The sequence below is a fragment of the Pelodiscus sinensis genome, chromosome 3 (genome assembly GCF_049634645.1).
Source record: "Pelodiscus sinensis isolate JC-2024 chromosome 3, ASM4963464v1, whole genome shotgun sequence".
Taxonomy (NCBI): Eukaryota; Metazoa; Chordata; order Testudines; family Trionychidae; genus Pelodiscus; species Pelodiscus sinensis.
The window spans coordinates 142349652-142372817 of record NC_134713.1 but is presented as its reverse complement, the minus strand read 5'-3'; the positions used below and the strand labels follow the sequence as shown (position 1 = coordinate 142372817).

Here is a 23166-nt window from a genome sequence, read left to right as displayed (position 1 = left end):
CTATGTTAAGGGAACAAGCAAACAACTTTTCCTCATTCATTTTCTCCATACCTGTCATGATTGGATAGACCTCTATTATAACCCCCCCTTATACTCTTTTCTAAGCTGAAAAGCCCCAGTCTTTTTAATCTCTCTTCATAAGGCACTCATTCCAAACCCCTAATGATTTTTGTTGCCTTTTTCTGAACCTTTTCCAGTGCCAATATATCGTTTTCCAGATGAGGCAACCATATCTGTACGCAGTATTCAAGATGTGGGAGTGCCATGGATTTATATAGAACCAATAAGATATAGAACGGTTACTTACCTCGTAACTATGATTCTTCGAGATGTGTTGCTCATAGGTGTGTGCGTGCAGTGTGCATGCGCTGTTAGAAGTTTTTCCCTCAGCAGTATCCTTAGGGCCAGCAGGGAGCCCCCTGGAGTGGCGCCAGTATACCGGCCCATATATACTCCTGCTGGCCTCCTCATCCACTCAGTTCCTTCTTACTGGCATTATTCGGATAAAGGGTGGTAGGCAGGGATTTGGAATGGACATGAGCAACACATCTTGAAGAATCACAGTTACGAGGTAAGTAGCCATTCTTTCTTCTTCGAGTGATTGCTCATGTGCATTCCATTATAGGTGACTCCAAAGCAGAACCTAAGGAGGCGGGCTGGATGATGAAACTACAGAGGAAGGGAGGACCGCCCTACCCGGGGCAGTGTCCCCTCTGCCCTGATGCGACAGTGCATAGTGATTGGCAAACATATGGACAGAGGATCATGTGGTGGCTCTGCAGATGTCCAGAATGGGAACCTGCACTACGAAAGTGGTGGAGGCAGCCACCGCCCTTGTGGAGTGCACTTTAAGGGGCAGAGCTGAAATGCCCGCCAGGGTGTAGCACTCCCTGATGCAGGCGGTTATCCAAGAGGCTATCTTCTGGGTAGACACAGGTTGGCCCCTCATGCGCTCTGCAATAGCCATGAAAAGTTGTGGAAACTTCCAGAACGGTTTGGTCCTGTCGAAATAAAAGGCTAGCACCCTACAGACGTCTAGTGTGTGTAAACCCTGCTCTTTCCCAGATGAGTGCAGTTTAGGGTAAACAACCGGCAGGAAGATGTCCTGGGAGGTGTGGAAGGATGACACCACCTTTGGCAGGAAAGCCGGGTGAGGGTGGAGCCGAACCTTACCCTTAAAAAATACCGTGTAGGGGGGAATCTAAGCTCAGATACCTGCCTGGCAGAAGTGATCACCACCAGGAGAGCCACCTTATAAGATAGGTGGAGGAGGGAGCATGTTCCTAATAGTTCGAATGGGGGCCCCATAAGTTTGGAGAGAACCAAGTTTAAGTCCCACTGGGGACTTGGGGATAGAGCCTGTCCAGGCCTTTCAGGAAACTGTTGATCATTGGATTGGCAAATATGGTTTTTCCCCCTTCATCCAGGTGGAAGGCCAAGATGGCCGCCAGATGAACCTGGGAGGAGGAAGAAAGATGCTGGAGCCTAAGGTCCAACAGGTAGTCAAGGAGGACCCGATTAGAACCCTGACTACCTCCAAGGCCTCCAGTGTGGATGGCTCTGGGAAGTCCTCCAGAGGGCTGATATCCCCTCTCTGGGAGGCAGGCCCACCCGACCTAGAAGTCCCGGGATCTGGGCTCATCGGCACCGCGTGCCCCACTGGAGGGCGCACGGAGGGCATGTGCCTAGGCAGGGACTGACCCCTTTTAGGCCACCTCTTCTTCTGAGGCGCCAGTGATTAAGAGTGTTGCTGGGGTTCCTGAGGTGCCAGAGAGGCATGGTGTGTGGAACTGTCGTGCACAAAGGCCGGTGCGCTCTGGGAGGCCGGTGCGCTCCGGGAGGCTGGTGCTGAGTCCGGTGCTGGTATTAGTCAGAGAGCCGCTTCCATGAGGATGATCCCTCTTGCATTTCATCCTTCTCCCAGATACTTTAAGCATGATGAGTAAGGGTCACTGCACAGCATAGGCCTGTTGCACTTTTTGCAGGGCTTAAAGCCTTGCGGGCCGGGCATGCCCTGCCACGGTTGCACAGTGCGCCATGGCGGAGAGCAATCAACAGAAACAACAAAAAAGTCTTGAACTTAAATTGCAGACACTTAGCTGAAGATTAACTAAAGATTGAAGAAGAACAATGAAGACAACCATCATGTTGAGGCACTGAGGAGTGTTCCAATGACTGTCACGGTGGTAAAAAGGAACTGAGTGGGTGAGGGGGCCACCAGGGGTATATATGGGCCGGGATACCGGCGCCATTCCAGCAGGTCCCTGCTGGCCCTAAGAGTACTGCTGAGGGAAAAACTTCCGACGGCGCGTGCACACTGCGCGCGCGCACCTATATTGGAATACACATGAGCAATCACTCAAAGAAGAATCTCTCTTATTCTCTATCCCTTTGTTAATTATTCCTAACACTCTGTTTGCTTTTTTGACTGCTGCTGCACATTGAGTGGATGCTTTCAAAGAACTATACTTATTGACTCCAAGATCTCTCTCTTGAGTGGTTATGGACAATGTTCCTTCTAAGCTGCATGGTCGCACAGCTTCAACAGTGATTAATAAGCCCCGCCCAGTCAGTCAGCTCCCATGGAGCCCTGAGCCTCTGACTGGGTGGATCTGATTAATTATATTCTTTACTACAGTTTCAACTAATTTGTCCAGTACTGACATTAGACTTACCAGTCTGTAATTGGAAAAACTTAAAAAACAACAAATAGTGTAGTAGCACCTTAAAGACTAACAAAACATGTAGATGATATCATGAGCATTCATGGACAAAACCCACTTTTTCAGATGACCAGAGTATTCAGATCCAAGAATAAATAAGGGAAGTTGGTCTGGGGGCTGAAGAGAAGGGAAAAGGGGAGGGAAGGAAGAAAAAGAGAGAGAGTGAATAGCCAGTTCAAATAGTTACAAGAGGCTGTTAAGAACAGTTAGCACCTCCATTGTTTGGCTGGTTGTTTAAGTCATTAAAAGGTGGAAGATAGTGTGTGAGCCATCCTCTATCCTGGTTCAGACCATTAGCATAAGAATTAAACTCGTGAATGAAGTTAAGTTCTAATCCTTCTCTGTGTATTTGGCTTGTGGAATTGGTCTGAAACAAAATGGGAACTTGGAGAACCATTAATGAGTATCTAGGAAAATTAAAGTGTTCTCCAACACGTTATTGTGTATTGCCTTTTTGGATATCTGATTTGTGTTCATTAATTCTTTCCCATAGCGATTGTCCAGTCTGGCCAATATACATTGCAGTGGGACATTGCTGGCATTTGATGGAATAGATCACATTAGTGGATGTGCAGTTAAATGAGCCTTTGATTTGGTGGCTGATGTCATTGGGTCCAGTGATGAAATCATTAGTATTGATGTGTGGGCAGAGTTGGCACTGGGGCTGATTTCAGGGGTGAGTTCCTGGATGATTATGATGGAGGTGTGTTGCGTGGTTACTAGAAAGAATTTGTTTCAGGCTAGGGGATTGTCTGTAAGTGAGAATTGGCCTTTCACCCAAGTCCTCTGAGAGTAAGAGGTCATTTTCCAGGATAGGTTGTAGATTGTTGATAATGCGTTGGAGGGGTTTAAGTTGTTGACTATAGGTGACAACAAGTGGAATTCTGTTGTTGTCTCTTTTGGGTCTGTCTTGAAGTAGTTCATGTCTGGGTACTTTTTTGGCTCTGTCAATCTGTTTTTTCACTTCTTCTGGTGGATATTTTAGTTTTAAGAATGCTCTATATATAGGTCCTGCTGGTGTTTGTCTCTGTCTGTGGGATTGGGTATTTGCCAGGATCACCACTAGAGCTCAGAACTCTTGGGTGAATGCCATCTGGTCCTGGTGACTTGTTACTGTTAAATTATTCAATTTGTTCCAAAATCTCCTCTAAAGTCACCTCAATCTGAGACAATTCCTCAGATTTGTTATGTAAAAAGAATAGCTCAGGTTTGGGAATCTCCCTAATATCCTCAGCCATGAAGACCAAAGCAAAGAATTGACTTAGTATCTCCGTAATGAATTTAGTTTCTCCACAATATTTATATTTTATCACAATGTTTGAAATATTTACCAGATACCATGTTGAATTTAACTACCAAAGGGGGCAAATGCACAATTTTCAATGTTGTCCACCGTATACAGTATATAGGAAAATTTACATTTGTAAAACATTTTCCCAAAATTAGAAGATAATTCCTATTAATATTAATAGGACCCCTATGTACATAAGATCAGGAAAACAGATAACTGTATCATTGACAAAACCATAGTCAAGTATATTCCTGCAGTTAATCTGTAAATATCCATAAGAAAGGCAAGGAATTTAAGGATCAGGTAAATATAAAAAGTCTTTGAACAAGTTATAAACTTTATTACCTTCTTAACACACTCTACCATTCACTAAATAAAGTTAAATCATACAGTCCTTTTTCAGTCATCTAAGGGGTTCTGGATAAGTAAAAATAATGAGATTTGGCCCTGAACAATTCATAGATAATGATGTTACTTACCTCTAAACTTTCAATTTTTGTCATGAAGTCTACAAAATCTACATCAAATTCAGTTTTTCGTGGGTCAAGAATATCATATTGTTTCTTTTGAACACTCTGGTAGATATTTTTGAACTTTATTGCCATAATATCTATTCCTTCAATTGTAGACATACTAAGAGCAGAAAATGTTTGTACTATAGTAATCATCTCTGTAATCTGAAATAAAGAAATGTTTTTCATGCTCATATCAAATTATTAATCCATCTGAATTCATTTAGTTCATTTGTGGTGCTTCTTGTTACCAAAGGAATAACTATATCCTAGAATTAACAGACTAAACTGAGATCCATGACTAGTTTACTCTAATCAGTAATTTCACTTTGAATTCCTCATCAAAATACTTACAACAAAACATTGCTTCATCAACTTCAGCCCTCACCATCAACCTAATTTAAACTGTTTCAATATTTTGTCTCTCTTTTTCTTGGTATCTTGAGGAAGAATTATACATAGTTAACTTTTACATTAAATTACATTTAATATCTGAGTGACAGGATAGAGAAGGGCTCAAAAGTTGAAGCACCATGTTTTAAGGAATATAAATGGGAAATTTCAAGCACAACAGACCACAAAAACTAGAATATGCAATGTATTGTATGATTACTGAGGGAAAACACAAAAGTGAATCTGTAAACTCTTATACAGCCTGTCCCCGAGTTGCAAACGGACGAGTTACAACCGTTCACATTTACAACCAAAGCTCCCATGGAGCGGTCGTAAAGGCAGTCCCCGAGTTATGAACACGACCCACGCTTATGAACAGCACAGTCGCTATGTAACTCAATGGGGTCCAAGTTACAAACAAATCGAGTTACGGCCAAGTGTTTGGTCTGTAACTCATTCGTAACTTGGGGAGAGGCTGTATATTGTTACAGTTATATAATGGTATTGTCCAAAGACCACAATCTGGATTGGGGGTTGTAGGGGTTAATTGCGGAAGAACTCTGTATGTGTGAAGTATAGAGGTTGAAAGGCCTTCATTCCCCACCCGCCACCCCTTCCCTGCTACTGATGAGCCAGAAGCAAGCCTTTAGGAGCATATGCCATTATAGCAAGAATGAATTGTAGATAAGGGCGGGAACATAGCAATCTTGTTTACCGAAATGTACTGATCAGGTAAAAAAAGTCAAAGGACAAGCAGTACAGCTGAGCCATACTGTAACAAGCGATGAGTAACTCCTGGAAATTTCCAAACTGCAAACAAGATAGAGACACTGTATTTAAAGCTGCACTAGAGCACAGCAATTTGGACCTCACCAATGGGCTTTGGTACCAGCGCCTCAGAAACCTAGATGACCTCACATTTTATCCGCAGCCAAAACAGGGTTCCCAGCTTGCAGAAGGGATGTAAGATGCCACTTTTCCTATCATGTTGTTCTTTAGTTAAGGGGAGCAGCTGATAGCTGTCAGAAAATAAACTGCTTGTATTTGACAGATACCTGTGCAGCATGTTTTTGTACTTTGAGAACCCAGTGTCGGACCTGAGACTTACTCTTGCTGGCAACAGGGGTACTTTGTGCTAGAGGTCAGACAAATACATGGATAGCTGTGGTCCCAGACACAAAGAGTTAAAATCTAATTTAAGAAAAGATACCATAAATGAATAAAAAACAAATATGAAGAAAGGGAAATGGAGGAAGACAGTAACAGTTATACCACGTCATGTTCTCTTTTAAACTTGCTAGAAAATGGACAAATCTAAAGGTTCTGAATCACTTACTGTTTTTTAAAAAAGCCTCCTTCAAAAAAGAGCATCTACACTACAACCAGTACTTTTGAAAAAGCAAGCCTCTTTTTCGAAAGAGAACACCCAGGCAGTCTGGATGTTCTCTTTCAAAAAAGCACAGTCTGTATTACATAGCGCCTTTTTTCAAAAGAGCACTTTCAAAAAAAGGTATTCTTCCTCGTAAAACAAGGTTTTCTATGGTCAAAAAAACTGCCGCGTTCTTCGATTTACTTTCAAAAGAATACAGCAGCAGTGTAGACGCAAGGGAAGGTTTTTTTGAAAAAAGGACACTTTTTTTGAAAAAAACCCTGTAGTCTAGACACACCCTCTATGTGGATACTTGGGATTATTTCTTTTTTTTATGTAAACTATGCAAACTATCCCTGCAATTGACATATATTAGGAAATTAGACCCTTTTGTGCTGTAAATTACAGTGGCTAAAAGGGGAAAAATTATTGTAGGATGAATGAAAAGAGCACTTTTGACAAAGAAAGAATAATTGGTTCTTTAGCAGCAATGAAAGCTCTACTGAAAGAACAACAATTTAAGGAAATAAAAATATAAAGACATTGGTAAAATTGTGGTGCAGGATAGAGGAATGGGTGCTGGCTTTGGAAAGCGCTCAAGGCCAGGGCTTGTGGTTTAGAAGGGGGTAAAGGTGCTGGCTTTTGGAGAGGGATGAGGGTTTGGGGTGAATGAGAGGGGTACAGGAGAAGGTGCTGGCTCTCAGATGGGGTAAGGGCTGGAGCAGGGATACAGGAAGGGGTTCTGAGAGGGGGCTGTGGTATAGGTTCCCACCTGGCTCCAGGTCCACGCTAGAGCCGTGTGGATACAAATGTCTGCCTGCAGGTAGACATCAGTATCCGCTAACCCACAAAGCTCTACACCCAGAAAACGCTGACATCAAAGGAAAGGAACACCGTGCCATCACTCCTGGGAGCCAGCGCCCCATACTAGCAGCTCCCACCAGCCATGTCGCTGCACTGTTCCCAGCCCAGCTATGAACAGACCTGTAAAACCCTAGGCAGGAGACACCATTGGTGGTGGGGCTAGGTGCAGTGCATCTTCATCATCAGAAGGAGCTGCCAGTGTGGGCACTAGCTTCTCGGAGCAGTGGCACCATGCTCCTCTCCTTTGGAGAAAGTGTCTCCTGGGAGCAGAGCTCCATGGATCAATAGACAGCAATTTTACTGTGCACACAGATATTTGTATTTGCGCAGGGCTCTGCATGCCACTCCTGGAAGCAGTGAACAGGTCCCTGTGGCACCAGGGCTGGGGAATGGGTCAAGGGATGCGTGACTCCACATGCTACCTCGCTCTGCCGACTCCGCCACCATCAGCTCCCATTGGCCACAATTTCCCATTATCAGCCAATGGGAGCTGAGGGGGCTGTGCTTGCACGCAGGAGCAGTGTGTCAAGAATCCTGGCCCTCTCTCACCCCCTACCCACTGCCACACACATGGGACCATGCTGGCCACTCCTGTTACAGTGGGTCAGGGCAGGCAGAGAGCCTGATAAGTGTCAATTGCGACTGACTGGGAGATTCCCCAAGATGGACCAGTAGATTGCAATCAACTGGTTGGTGACCACTGATTTGGAGACAATGACTCCAAATGATTTGTAAATACACTGATTAATGCTGAAGATTCATGCAAAAAAGTTTGCCAGAGGTCACTGAAGATAAAAAAGCTTTCAAGAATTACCACCAGGACACCTGCATGGAGCTAATACTCCTTCCCGCTCCACATTCAAATCCCTCTTAAAATGTCACTTCTACAAAGTCCACTAGAAGAAAATAACAAATGCAATCAAACAAAGCCATGCAAGCAAGCAACAACTCTAAAACAATCTTCCTTTTGAATTTCCCAGTCTTGGCCTCTCGTTCTCTCTCATTCTCTCTTTTTCAGTTTCTTCCAAAGCCCCTTTAATGGGGTTTGAATAGATTATAAACACCTTATGATGTGTCATCTTTATTTTTTGTATTGTATAGCATAAAAAATGCTATGGGAGCTTAAAATTAAATTAATAATAAAAACATGTTGGACATTTTAAAGAATAGGATGAATGTGTGTGAAGAGTCTCTTTTTCTTTTTAATCATCTTTAAGTAAAAAAAACTTTTTGTATTTTGTTAAAACATAGATGATTATATTTTCCTCTGATCATCTAACTTAGGGTATGTCTACACTACAAAGTTAATTCGAACTAACAGATGTTAGTTCGAATTAACTTTGATAGGCGCTACACTAGCGCTCCACTAGTTCGAACTTAATTCGAACTAGCGGAGCGCTTAGTTCGACCTAGGTAAACCTCATTCTACGAGGACTAAGCCTAGTTCGAACTTACTAGTTCGAATTAAGGGGTGTGTAGCCCCTTAATTCGAACTAGTGGGAGGTTAGCCCTCCCCTGCTTTCCCTGGTGGCCACTCTGGCCAACACCAGGGAAACTCTATTACCCCCCTCCCGGCCCCAGACCTCTTAAAGGGGCACGGGCGGGCTACGGTGCCCGTGCCAGTTACAAGCCTGCCAGCACCCAGCTAGCAGACCCTGCACCTGGCACGGCTCGAGCCAGCCACCCGATGCCCTCCAGCCCTCCCCCTTTTCCCGGGACCAGGCTGTCGGCTCCCGGGAGCTTGCCCGGGACCGCAAGAGGCGGGCACCCGCCTGGTCTAGTGCGGACATCGTGGACCTTGTCCACGACCTCCGCACTAAGCACAGGAAAGTGGCCGGCTAGGGCAGGAGAGCTGCCAGCCTGGCCACCCAGGAGCAGGTGTGCATGAAAATCAAGGTGGTCCACTGAGACTCCCGACCCTGAGCCCTGAGCTTACAATGGCCATCCTGGGACAGACCAAAGGTCCATCTAGCCCAGTAGCCTGTCTGCTGACAGCGGACAACCCTAGGAATCCTGGAGGGGATGGACCGAAGACAGTGACCAAGCCATTTGTCTCATGCCATCCCTCTCCAGCCTTCCACAAACTTTGGGCAGGAACAAACTTTGGGCTAATACCACTCCCTGGACCCAACCTCCATGACTTGATCTAACTTCTCTTTAAACTCTGTTCTAGTTCTAGCCTTCACAGCCTCCTGCAGCAAGGAGTTCCACAGGTTGACTCTTTGCTTTGTGAAGAACAACTTTCAGTTACTACTTTGAAGCCTGCTACCCATTCCTTTCCTTTGGTGTCCTCTAGTCCTTCTTTATGCAAACTAATGAAGAACTTTTCTGTATGCACCCTCTCCACCCAACTCATGCTTTTATAGACCTCTATCCTATCCCCCCTCAGTCTCCTCTTCTCTAAACTGAAAATTTCAGTCTCTTTAGCCTCTCTTCATATGGGACCTGTTCCAAACCTCTGATCATTTTAGTTGCCCTCCCCTCTCCCACCATCTCTCTTCCCCTCTCCCACCTCCTTTTCCCAGTCTCCCCGAGTTTTGTTCAATAAAGAGAGATTCTATTTTTGACTACACGTTTTCTTTATTTTGTACATCAGGAAGCGGGGCTAGGGAAGGGTAAGTGGAAGGAAGTGAGGGAGGAATGGGGTACGAGCCCCCGATGGGGAGGACTGAGCTGGCTCTGCGGGCTTCTGGGGGTGGAAGCTCTCCTGCAGCCCACCAATTGACCCCTCTATCCAGATGGCAGCCTGCGGCAAGTGCAGCCGGGCTGATGGCCGAGTGCTGTGATGTGCCCAGTGTGGGCACTCAGGGCACTCCAAGACAGGACTGCTTTGCAAGGGGGGCACCCCTGAGAACTGTCTGTCCGGGGTGGGGGTCGGGTCTCTTTAAGCACAGCCCTCGGCTAGCCTGAGGCAGCAGCTCCACGCTCTAAGTCCTCATCTGATGCCCTGCCGGCACTGCTTCCGGCCATCCTTAACCCCGGTTCAGGCTCCACTTAATGTGGACATGCTAGTTCGAATTAGCAAAATGTTAATTCAAACTAGTTTTGTAGTCTGGATCCGTTAGTTCGAATTAGCTTAGTTCACATTAACTAATTCGAACTAAGTTAGTTCGAATTAGCGCTGTAGTGTAGACATACCCTTAGGGTCAAACAAACTAATTTTTTCTTAGCCATTAAAAAATGAATTTTGGGCTGAGGCCAAGCATAGAAAGGCCCACCACATTTTTTTAATCAATTTATAAGCATAAGAAACATGTTGTAACTCTTTACTAGATCTTTCACTATTAGTGAAAGTCATAATAATTGGATAGCTAAGAAACCAAGAGAAATTCTATATTTATTCAAAATAAATATAAGTGAAAAACCCTTTCCCTCGTACTGAAATAAGAATATAGCATACTTCTTCAGTCAGTCACCACAAATTCTCATTAAAGGCATGCACACTTATTTTTTTTATTTTTAATATAGAAACAGAAACTTTACTTACTTTTTCTAGCCGTTTACAAAAAGCTTCAAATTTTCCAAAAATATACATCTCTGAAACTTCAAATGTTTTCTCCCCTAGAGCTTCCAAAATCTGTTTTCTTGTTTTATGAAAGCACTTTTGATATTCTTTAAATAAAAATATGCAGTCCTGAAAAAGTAGAGAAACAAATACAATAAGCATCAGATGAAAAGAAAAAAAGGTTTACTCAACTTGTGCAGTAACAGAGGGTTCTTTGACATGGTTGTCCCTGTGGGTATTCCACCTTAGGTGTTTGGGGCGCCGCTGCACTTCTAGTTGGAGATTTTAGGTAACAGTGTCCCCAGTGAGCTACACATTTGGAGCAGATAGCATGTGCAGTTCCACTACTAAGTGTGTGCAGCCAACCATCCCTTCAGTTCCTTCTCTGACCCAGAAAAACATCTGTGTCTGAATCAGAGGGTAGGACGTGTGGGCGGTGGAGCTCCCACAGGAACAATCATCTTGAAGAACCTCCGTTGCTGCACAAGGTGAGTAACACTCTCTTCTTGTTCGAGGAGTGTCCCTGTGGGTGCTCCATCTTAGGTGACTATGGAGCAGTACCCATGATTGGAAGCAGGTGCTTCAGCTAGTCAATATCATGTACAGTAGCTAATATGGTCTGTCCAAACCGAATGTCGTGGGACAGGTAAGTATCAAGAGCATAGTGCTTTGAAAATGTGTGGGCCGAGGACCATGTTGCAGATCTACAAATGTCCATAACAGGAATGCTATGCAGGTCAGCTGTTGAAGCTGCCTTGGCCCTCGAATGGTGTGCACAAGGATGCAATGGAGGATCTCAGACAAAGATGGAGTAGGCTAGTCTGATGCAGTCCACTATCCACCTGGATAGTCTCTGGGTAGAAATTGGCATGCCAAGGGATCTCTCTGTAGTGGAAATAAACAACCTTGGCGACTTGCAGATTTGTGTAGTTCTATCCAAATAAAAGGAAATCACCCTGAGGACATCTGACATGTACCATGTAGCCTCCTTATCGTCAGTGTGAGGCGTCAGAAAGTAGACAGGTATGCTTATGGCCGGGTTCATTGCAGTGAAAAGAAGTCAGGACCTTGGGAAGGAACTTTGTGTGTAGATGAAGGACTACTTTGTCTTTATGGAATACCATAAAGGGAGGGTCTGCCATCATTTCGTCCACCCTCCTGGCAGATGTGATAGCTACCAAGAAAGTCACCTTCATAGAAAGGTGGAGCATGAGCATGTCACCATGGGCTCAAATGGTTTACAGGTGAGAGCCTAAAGCACTAAATTGAGATCCCAAATTGGAGCCAGAGGTCTAGTAGAGAGTTAGGCTACGTCTACACTGGCCCCTTCTTCGGAAGGGGCATGCTAATTTTGAAAGTGGGAATAGGGAAATCCGCGCGGGATTTAAATAAACATGTCCGCCGCTTTTTTTCCGGCTTGGGGAAAAGCTGGAAAAAAGCGTCTAGACAGGCCCGATCCTCCGGAATAAAGCCCTATTCCGGAGGATCTCTTATTCCTACTTCAAAGAAGGGGCCAGTGTAGACGTAGCCTTAGTGTATGTACACCCTTCAGGAAGCACTTGGTCATTGGGTGGGTGAAAACCAATTTGTCGTTGATGGGTGGGCTGTTACAGCAACAAGGTGAACCTCTAGGGAGCTGAAAGAGAGGCTGGACTTTTGTAACTCTAGGAGGTATTCCAAGATGGTAAGTAGTGGTGCCGTTGATGGATTCAAGCATTTTTGTTCTGTCCAGATTGAGAATCTTCACCACTTGTACAGATAAGATTTTCTGGTTGTTAGTCTGTGACTGTTCAATGATGTTTGTTTGACCTGATCAGTGAATGTCGTTTCTACTGAGGTGAACCACTGAGGAACCATGCCTGGAGGTGAAGTAAAATGCAGGACAATGTAGCACTTTAAAGACTAACAAGATGGTTTATTAGATGATGAGCTTTCGTGGGCCAGACCCACTTCCTCAGATCAAATAATGAAAGAAAACAGTCACAACCATATATACCAAAGGATACAATTTAAAAAAATGAACACACATGAAAAGGACAAATCACATTACAGAACAGAAGGGGGATGGGGGGGGGGGGGAAGGAAGGTGAATGCCAGTGAGTTAATGATATTAGAGGTGGGGAAGGGGAAATGTCTGTGAGTTAATAGTATTAGAGGTGATAATTGGGGAAGCTATCTTTGTAATGTGTAAGATAGTTGGGGTCTTTGTTAAGTCCGGTGCGGAGGGTGTTGAATTTTAGCATGAATGCCAGTTCAGAGGAATCCCTTTCAAGTGCAGATTTGAATGTCTTCTGAAGTAGGATGCAGGTTAGCAGGTCATTGAGACTGTGTCCTTTCTGGTTGAAATGACAAGAAACTGTTTTCTCTTGTCTGGAGGTGAAGTGTTTGCAGAGATGGGTGATGAACTTGGCCGCCCTCTTGTGTCAGGAGATGAGGGCAATGGGAGTCGCCACATCATTCTCTTGGACATCTGTAGCAGGTAAGTATACCATGTTTGCCTGGGCCAAGGTGGAGTGATGAGGATCACTGTGGCTGCGTCAAGCCTTATTTTGTTGATTACTCGATGAAGGAGTGGAATTGGGGGGAAAGCATAGAGAAGCAGTGCATTCCAGGTTATTGTAAATGCATTGCCGAGAGAGTGCATGCCAATGCCTGCATGCGAACAATATTGTGGACCCTTCTTGTTCGCACTGGTTACAAACAAGACCACCAGCAGGTAAACAGTTGATGGAGGACTTTGGAGTCCATTTCCCATTTGTGATTGGAATTGAAATTCCTGCTGAGGTCGGCCTCAGTGAGATTGTCCCTGTTCAGTAGATATGTGGCTTGCAGATGAATGTTGTGTGCTTTGCACTATGTCCAAAGGTGGACATCCTCCCTGCCTATTGATGCCATACATGGCTGATTGATTGTCCGTAAAGATTTGTACCAAGTTGTTGCATAGGAGAAGCAGAAAATGCTGGCATGCATAAAATACTGCTCTGACTCTAGTATGGGATCAACACTAGTCTGTTGATATTGTGGAAGCATGGTTTGCATGTGGTTCTCAGCCACTATTTCATAGGTCTCATGTTCAGTCTGGCATGCAGTACTGTTGAAGTGACCTCTGCCATGTGCCCTAGCAACTGGAGACACATCCTTGCAGGGATATGTGTACTCGATCATACCACTGAGATGAGGTCCTGTATGGTCTAGAACCTTTGTGGCAGAGAGCCTGTAGCCTCTATGCAATCAAGGAGAACTCCAATAAATTCTATTGGCTGAGCTGATTGGAGTTTGCAGTTGAGCACATTTATCTGCAAAGCAAAGACTCTGGAATAATGATCTTGTTAGGAAAACCGTGTCTTCTGCTTTTTGATTTGTGGATGCCCTTATTAGGCGGTCATTGAGGTATGGAAATATTGATACCCCATTTCTGGAGAGGTGAGTGGTGACCACAACAACTACCTTTGAAAAGATCCTTGGAGCCTGGAGAGTCTGAATGGAAGTACTGTGTATTGGAAGTGTGCATCACTGTCACAAGGCCTCAGGCGGGTCAGGGCCAAACCCAGGAATCTCTTGTAAACAAACTCAAACACCTTACTACCACACGTCCAGCAGGGATCATTTTATTCTCAACACCAGATTGTGGGGCTGATATCCATACCACCCCTCAAATAGGTTCTAACAGTAAGAGTTCTTACTTCATGGAGTTCCACCTCCACGGCTATGGAGTCCCCCTTCCCGCAGGGGCTCAGGTCAACAGAAACAGAGCTGGCTCGGCTATAATTCTCAAATAAGGGTCCTTAGTTCCCAGGAACACCGCCTTAGTGGCTATAGTCCTCAGGTAAATGTCCTTACAGATGCTCGGGCCTATCTGCTATACTCCTCTAGAAAGCATCCTCAAATCACCGATACACAGCCCCTTTGGCAATTGTAACAGTCAGAATGCAGGGTGAGATAGGGGGACCCGGGCCCACCCACTGCACTGGGTCCCAACCCAGGGCCCTATGGCTGGGGAAGCAGTATGCCACCCAGGTTGGTGGGGGGGGAAGGTTGAGCCGAAACTCACCAACCCCAAGGGTCTCACAGACCTACCCTAGGTCACTTCCTACACACTCTGATTGCCTACGTTGAGCCGACTCTCCATAGGCTTAATCCTCGTGGAATGAGGATTACCTAGTTCGAACTAACGGAGCGCTAGTGTAGCGCCTATGAAAGTTAGTTCGAAGTAACGTCTGTTAGTTCGAACTAACTTTGTAGTGTAGACATACCCTGAAAGATCATGTTTGCTCTTCCACTAAAAATCGCGGCTTCATTTCCCTTTGCCGAACAAACAAATCTACATGGCTCCGTAGACGGAGCCTAGTCCAAACTACCTAGTCCATGCCGCATGTAGCCGCGCGGCACGGAGTCCGCACTAGCGGACATTTAAAAATGGCGGCGCCCGGCTTTATGCAAATGAAGCCCGGGAAATTCAAATCCCGGGCTTCATTTGCAACTCCGGTTGCCTACATTACCACCCTAGTTTGAACTAGGGTGGCAGTGTAGACATACCCTTATTTAGCTTGTGGTCCACTAATGGGTAGCAGGTTTAAAACTAATAAAAGGAAGTTCTTCTTCACACAGCGTGTTGTCAACCTGTGGAACTCCTTTCCAGAGGAGGCGGTGAAGGCTAGGACTATAATAGAGTTTAAAGAGAAGCTGGATAAATTCATGGAGGTTAGGTCCATAAAAGGCTATTAGCCAGGGGATAAAATGGTGTCCTTGGCCTCTGTTTGTCAGAGGCTGGAGAGGGATGGCAGGAGACAAATAGCTTGATCATTGTCTTCGGTCAACCCTCTCTGGGGTACCTGGTGCTGGCCACTGTCGGTAGACAGGCTACTGGGCTAGATGGACCTTTGGTCTGACCCAGTACGGCCGTTCCTATGTTCTTATGATCTCTAGATCCCTTTCTGCAGAACTCCTTCCTAGACAGTCAATTCCTAGTCTGTATGTGTGACTCAGGTTGTTCCTTCGTAAGTGGAGTACTTTGCAGTTGTCCTTATTCAACTTCATTATGTTTATCTCAGACCATTTCTCCAGTTTGTCTGGATCATTTTGAATTATGACTTTATCCTCCAAAACAGTTGGAACCCCTCATAGCTTGGTATCATTTGCAAACTTAATAAGCGTACTCTCTATGGGTATGTCTACACTACAGCGCTAATTCGAACTAACTTAGTTCTAATTAGTTAATTCGAACTAAGCTAATTCGAACTAACGCGTCTAGAACTAAAAACTAGTTCGAATTAGCGTTTTGCTAATTTGAACTAGCATGTCCACATTAAGTGGACCCTGAACAGGGCTTAAGGATGGCCGGAAGCAGTGCCGGCAGGGCATCAGAGGAGGACTTAGAACGTGGAGATGCTGTCTCAGGCTAGCCGAGGGCTGTGCTTAAAGGGTCCTGACCCCCACCCCGGACAGACAGTTCTCAGGGGTGCCCCGCTTGAAAACCAGTCCTGGCTTGGAGTACCCGGAGTGCCCACACTGGGCACATCACAGCACTCGGCCATCAGCCCGGCTGCACTTGCCGCAGGCTGCCATCTGGCGAGAGGGGGCAATTGGGGGGCTGCAGGAGAGCTTCCACCCCCAGAAACCCACAGAGCCAGCCCAGTCCTCCCCATTGGGGGCTCGTGCCTCATTCCCTCCTCACCTCCTTCCACTTACCCTTCCCTAGCCCCTTTTCTTGATGTACAAAATAAAGGACAATTGTGTTCAAAATGGAATCTGTCTTTATTGAACAAAACTGGGAGAGAATGGGAAAAGGAGGTGGGAGAGGGGAAGAGAGAGGTTGGGAGAGGGGAGGGCAACTACAATGATCAGGGGTTGGGAACAGGTCCCATATGAAGAGAGGCTAAAGAGACTGGGACTTCTCAGCTTAGAAAAGAGGAGACGGAGGGGGGACAGGATAGAGGTCTCTAAAAGCAGGAGTGGTGTGGAGAGGGTGCATACAGAAAAGTTCTTCATTAGTTCCCATAAAGAAGGACTAGAGGACACCAAAGAAAGGAATGGGTAGCAGGCTTCAAACTAGTAACAGAAAGTTGTTCTTCACAAAGCAAAGAGTCAACCTGTGGAACTCCTTGCTGCAGGAGGCTGTGAAGGCTAGAACTAGAACAGAGTTTAAAGTGAAGTGAGATCAAGTGAGGGAGGTTGGGTCCATGGAGTGGTATTAGCCAGGGGGTAGGAGTGGTGTCCCTGCCCAAAGTTTGTGGAAGGCTGGAGAGGGATGGCACGAGACAAATGGCTTGGTCACTGTCTCCAGTCCATCCCCTCCAGGGTCCCTAGGGTTGGCCGCTGTCGGCAGACAGGCTACTGGGCTAGATGGACCTTTGGTCTGACCCAGGACGGCCATTGTAAGCTCAGGGCTCAGGGTCGGGGGTTTCAGTGGACCACCTTGATTTTCATGCACTCCTGTTCCTGGGTGGCCAGGCTGGCAGCTCTCCTGCCCTAGACGGCCACCTTCCTGTGCCTAGTGCGGAGATCGTGGACGAGGTCCACGATGTCCGCACTAGACCAGGCGGGTGCCCGCCTCTTGTGGTCCCGGGCAAGCTCCCGGGAGCCGACAGCCTGGTCCCGGGAAGAGGGGGAGGGCTGGGGGGCATCGGGTGGCTGGCTCAATCCGTGCCAGGTGCAGGGTCTGCTGGCTGGGTGCTGGCAGGCTTGCACCTGGCACGGGCACCGTAGCCAGCCCGTGCCCCTTTAAGGGGTCCGGGGCCAGGAGGGGGGCAAAGAGTTTCCCTGGTGTTGGCCAGAGTGGCCACCAGGGAAACCTGGGAAGCCTTAACCTCCCACTAGTTCGAATTAAGGGTCTACACAGCCCTTAATTCGAACTAGCTAGTTCGAACTAGGCTTAATCCTCGTAAAATGAGGTTTACCTAGTTCGAACTAAGCGCTCCGCTAGTTCGAATTAAATTCGAACTAGCGGAGCGCTAGTGTAGCGCCTATTAAAGTTAGTTCGAACTAACGTCTGTTAGTTCAAACTAACTTTGTAGTGTAGACATACCCTATGCTATTATCTAAATCACTGATGAAATATATTGAACAAAACCAGCCCCAAAACACACCACTATATTTGCCCTTTTCCAGTCTTCTGGAATCTCTCCCAACTACCATGATTTTTCAAAGCTAAAGGCTTAGATACCTCCTCTATCTGCTCCTTGAATATTCTAGGATGTATTTCATCAGGCCCTGGTGACTTGAAGAGATCTAACTTTTCTAAGTAATTTTTAACATATTCTTTTTTTATTTTATCTTCTAAACCTACCCCAATTTCCACTGGCATTCACTATGTTAGGCATCCCTTCAACATCCATCTTCTTGGTGAAAACCGAAATAAAAAAGTCATTAAGAACCTCTGCCATTTCCAAGTTTCCTGTTATTGTTTATTCCAGACTCTGAGGATAGAACAAGAAGCAATGGACTTAAACTGGAAGGTTTAAGTTGGACATTAGGAAAAAGTTCCTAACTGTCAGGGTGGTCAAACACTGGACTAGATTGCCCAGGGAGGTTGTGGAGTCTCCATCTCTGGAGATGTTTAAGAGTAGGTGGGATAGATGTCTATTAGGGATGGTCTAGTCAGTACTTGGTCCTGCCATGAGGGCAGGGGACTGGACTCGATGACCTCTCGAGGTCCCTTCCAGTCCTAGTATTCTATGATTCTATGACTTGATTCTCCACCTCAGTCCAAGTGTCAACATTTTAATATATAAGGCAACGCTCCCTCCCTTTTCCCCACCTATCCTTCCTGAGTAAGCTGTACCCTTCTTTGCCAATATTCTAATTGTGTGTATTATCCCACCAGGTCTCTGTGTTACTAACTATATCATAGTTGTGTTTATTTATTAGCACTTCAAGTTCTTCCTGTTTATTACCCATACTTTGTATACAGACATCCAAGATACTGATTTGATAGTTGACAGGGATGCAGCTGCTTTAAACAGAAGGGTGTTACCTGACCCTCAACCTGAACTTCAAAATGTTTGCCTCAAAGTAGAGGGTTGAAAGGTAGAGAGCTGGTCAGGAATTTGTCTTCTCCTGGTTTGACGTTGCCTCCTTCTGTTGTCATAGTGCCTCTGTGGTTGACTAATAGGTGTCGGTTTGTACCTCTGTGTAAAATATCTTCCCTGCTTACATTTTGTTTCAGGGACATGAATGCCAAGCTTCTTCAATGTGGCACGGGAGTGAGTGGAGGGATGCATCAGTGGTGTCAGCGAACAACTTGAGTCCTGGAAAGGGAGGTCCTCCACCATGGTTTGTACTTCATGGGGAAACCCGGATCGATGGAGCCATGAGGACTTTTTCATTACGACAGCCATTTCGATGGATGTAGTATCAGAGGCATCCAAGGCAGCTTGTAGGGTTGTGCATGAAATCAGAGCCCCTTTATTTACATTGGCTCTGAATTTATCTCTTTCATCTGGAAGGCTTTCAATAAATTCGATAGTTGCTCAAAAATGTGGTATGTATATTTTGCAAGAATCACCGTATAGTTGGAGATCTGGAGCTGAAGAGATACAGAGGAACAGGCCTTCTTTCCCATGAGGTCCAGGAGTTTCCACTCCTTATAATTAGGTGTGGTTCTGGCCACATTCTGTTCCTCCCACTGGTTAACTGCGTCCATCACAAGGGAATTAGGCAATGAGTTGGAGAACAAAAAGTCAATACCCTGTGGTGCTATATAGTATTTACAATCCGACCTCTTACTGACCAGTGGGATTGAAGCTGGTGCTTGTCATGTCACTTTGGCAGGGTACATAATGACTAGGTCAGTTTATAATGCCAGCTTAGCCGATGGGGAAGCATGCAGAATGCTAGTTAGCTTGTGCTGGGTTTCAGGAAGACTCATTAAGGAAACTTCCAGCATGCCTGCCATCCTCTTGTAAAGTTTTTGGAACGATTGAAAATTACCTCCTACTGTGGGAAGAGGGGGGAATCAGAGGAAGAAGATGATATGGGTGTTGGTGGAGGTGAGGAGGCAGAGGTTTCCTTGTCACTTGAACATTGTTCATCCTCCTCCTGATATGCAGATCAAGGGATGGTACAGACATAGCCCTTGATGGAGCAGAGGGAAGTGCCTGAGGTTGCACTTGCTGTGGTTGCTGGGCTCTGTAGGGTGCCCAGGGATCCTAGTAGGGCATGTTGGCTGGCACTGGTTCTGCAGGGGGCAGCCATTGGGGTGGCTGCCTTTGAGGCAATGCTTGCTGCTAAGGCTGTTTTGGTGAGGAATGCCTTGGTGTGTGGGTACAGACAGCCTTAACAACAAAAAGAAAAATATTAACTACCAATAACTATTTAACTGTTAAAATCATAAAACTTTTCTATACTAAACTAAAGCTACACTAACTATAACTAAGAACTAGCAAAACATTTGAAAAGTTTGGAGGGCAACTGTTGGTTCCAACCAATGCTGCCAGCGGCAAAGAAGGAACTGAAGAGACGGTTGGCTACGCATACATAGTAGCAGCACCACGCATGCTGTCTGCTCCGTGTGTGCAGCCCACCAAGGGCACTGCTACCTAAAATCTCTGACTAGAGGCGCAGTGGCGCCCCAGACACTTAAGGTGGAGCATCTATAGGGACACTCTTTGAAGAACAACATGCAATATTTCTTATGAACAAAAAATCTGTTGTTTTTGTTAGTTGTTCTGTATTTCAGAAAATGGTACCTTTTCTAATTAGTTCACATTATCATATTAATATAAAAACAAAATAATGCAGTTAATCATGTAACCTATTCCTTGTGTCCTGCACTGACATGCAGAAAACCCTACTTTGGTTCCTCTAATTTAGCACTTATTATTCTTATTTCAAAAAGAAGTTATCAGGAGTAACTGAGACATATTATAGTGCCTGTGTGAAAAATAGAACTAACGTTAGATGGAAGACAAAAAAGGATCTCTATATCTTATTTACTTTATGATTAAGAATAACTGACTTAAAACACTTCAGAGAGGTAGCCGAGTTAGTCTGTAACTAGAAAACTTAAAAAATAACAAATAGTCTAGTAGCACCTTAAAGACTAACAAAATATGTTAGTCATCTGAAGAAGTGGGTTTTGCCCAAAAAAGTTCATACCATCTGCATGTTTTGTTTGTCTTGAGGTGCTACTAGACTTGTCCCTGGGGTTTGCTGCTTGTACTACAAGGGTAACTTGGAGGTGGGTGGGTGAAGAAATGTTTATGGTCCTGCTGGAGAACAAAATATTGGTGCACCCTCCCTTTGCTGTTAGCAGGATAGATGCTATTCTTAATGAGCAGTAGCATCACTCTAGATGGAACTTTGGGGTGAGGGTGAGAGTTAGGGTTAGGGTCTTCTCGGCTTAGGTACCTAGATTCAGCGCTACCCTTCACAGAAAGTCCTGATGAACCCATGCATCCATAGCTTGGAGAGAGGGTGAAGTTCCCACAACCACCTCATCTGGTGATGAGGACTCTCTGGGGGGGAAACCAAGTCCTTAGGTTCCTGTAACCCTGCACCTTCATACTGAGTTGATTGCTGGACTGCCTAGAGCTGTGAAGTCACAGAATTACCAACCTCAATCGATGGTTGAAGATTAGCATGTGGAAGGCTGTGCTGGGATTCTGATTTAGGACCCCTAGGAAGCAACATAGCTGATGGTGAACCATAGGTGATCGAATACACCAAAGCCACCCAGGATGGAGGTGGCCCATGGGCCTGGTGGTATGCCCATGGTGTCCAAATCAACTGGGGCATCTGAGGCAGAGCTGCAGTGCTAAGATCGGTGCCAAGACCTAGAGAGGTGAACCATTGTCTTAGATGAACAAGACTCCACCTCTGATTCCAAAGAGTATTCAGATGTGGACCAGGGTAGCACCAAGGAGGTTGGTGCTGGGGAATTGTGCCGAAGGGAACATATGGCCATGATGGTAGGCTTACCCCTGTGCCAAACTGTCGGTGGTATTAACTTCAGTGCCACTTCTAGTGCACAGAGTTTGAGGGCAAATAAAACATTTAGCAAGCAAGCAAGCAAGCAATAAAATGTAAGGACAATCAAAACTAACCATTTCCCAAAGTACCCAGCCAGGAGGTCCAGATGATGTTACCAAAGAATAACCGGAGTATCCCAAAACAGTTATCCCGCATCTAAGGCATCAAGTCCATTATTTTGGGCTCACTATTCTGACGTCTCTGTAAACCTCAATCTACAAGGAGTAAGGGACATTTCGTAATAGCACTTTATTTCACAATTTGGCTCTGTGTAGACAGCACCAAATGACAAAATAAGCTATTTCAAAATAGCATTGAAATAAGATACATAATTTGCATAGCTCCAATTGCATATCTTATTTCGAGTTACGGTGTGGGGTAAATGCACCCTAAGGGTACATCTGCACTGCATCCCTAGTTCGGACTAGGGATGCAAATGGAGACGACTGAAGTAGTTAATGAAGTGGGGATTTAAATATCCTGCGCTTCATTAACATGATCTCGACGGTGCTCTAGTTCGAATCACAGATGATTCGAACCAGGAAGTGCGCGCTGGGACGCATTAGTTCGGACTAAAGCCCTTAGTCAGAACTAACGTTACTCCTAATTTTACTTCTTGCCCTAATTGTGGATCGTTATGCATCAAAAACCCACAAACTGGAAGAAGATGCTGCTGAAGAGGAAGAGAGAAATAAAAGACCATTAATCACTCAACTGTTTCATAGGCTGTAGTCAAAGCTGTAAATGAATCCCAGATGGATTAAAAAAATAGCGTAGTAATTGACACTGGCGATGCTAGTTACATGGAAAAGGCATTTTAATCTGTGTTTTCTATGCTGTTTCCAAATTCTGTACATACAACCTGTTTGGTGCATATTGTTAATTTAATTGGTGAATCATTTAGAAAGCCTTTTCAGCTGGTACATACATTTGTACTGTGTTTCAAAAACATATTCTATAACTCTGAGAGTAGGAAAGTGAAATACCTCCATTGCATAAACTAGAAACTACAAGAGTAGTTTCCATATATCAAAGAAACTATGCCTCCTAGCCAGAGGTGAAAGCAAACCCAGGGACTTTACTGCTGCACCCTGCACTAAGCCCAGTGTCCTGAGCAAGAGGGGGGTGGCTCTGGGCCTCCAAAAGGTACAAGGCTGAGAGCTGAAGGGGCAGGGCTGAGAGCAGTCTACCCCCATCCTCAGCCAGTTCTTCACAGCCAGGGGGCGGGAGCACCAGGACTGTAGCCGTGGAAGCCAGGAGCCTTGGAGCTGCAGCTACGATTTAAAGGACCCAGGGCTCTCAGCCATTGTTGCAGCAGCTGGAAGCCCCAGGCCCTTTTAAACTGTGAGGCCCTAGGGTAGCTCTCCCTTTTGCTCCCACTGTTGGCTGCCCTTTTTGCCACTGGGCACAAAAGGCAGTGAAACTCTGACACAGCAGCACTGCTAGACCCTACCAATACAGCTGCAATGGCCAGAGGAGGGGAGGGGGAGCAAAAAGTCAGGTATATGCAGGTCAATCAGGTGGTTAGTTCTTACTGATGT

The 23166-nt window shown here is 45.4% G+C and overlaps 1 protein-coding gene across 3 annotated transcripts in view; it reads right to left on the bottom strand.

The window, feature by feature from the left end:
- Nucleotides 1-23166, bottom strand: part of DNAH8 (dynein axonemal heavy chain 8) — a 615913-nt gene that overhangs the window by 506221 nt on the left and 86526 nt on the right. For all 3 annotated transcript variants that reach the window (XM_075925079.1, XM_025186355.2, XM_025186358.2), the window contains 2 exons: nucleotides 10640-10786; nucleotides 4494-4691 (listed from right to left, as the gene is read on the bottom strand). In XM_075925079.1, coding sequence (XP_075781194.1) covers nucleotides 4494-4691; nucleotides 10640-10786 — 345 coding nt within the window. The remainder of the gene's footprint in view (nucleotides 1-4493; nucleotides 4692-10639; nucleotides 10787-23166) is intronic.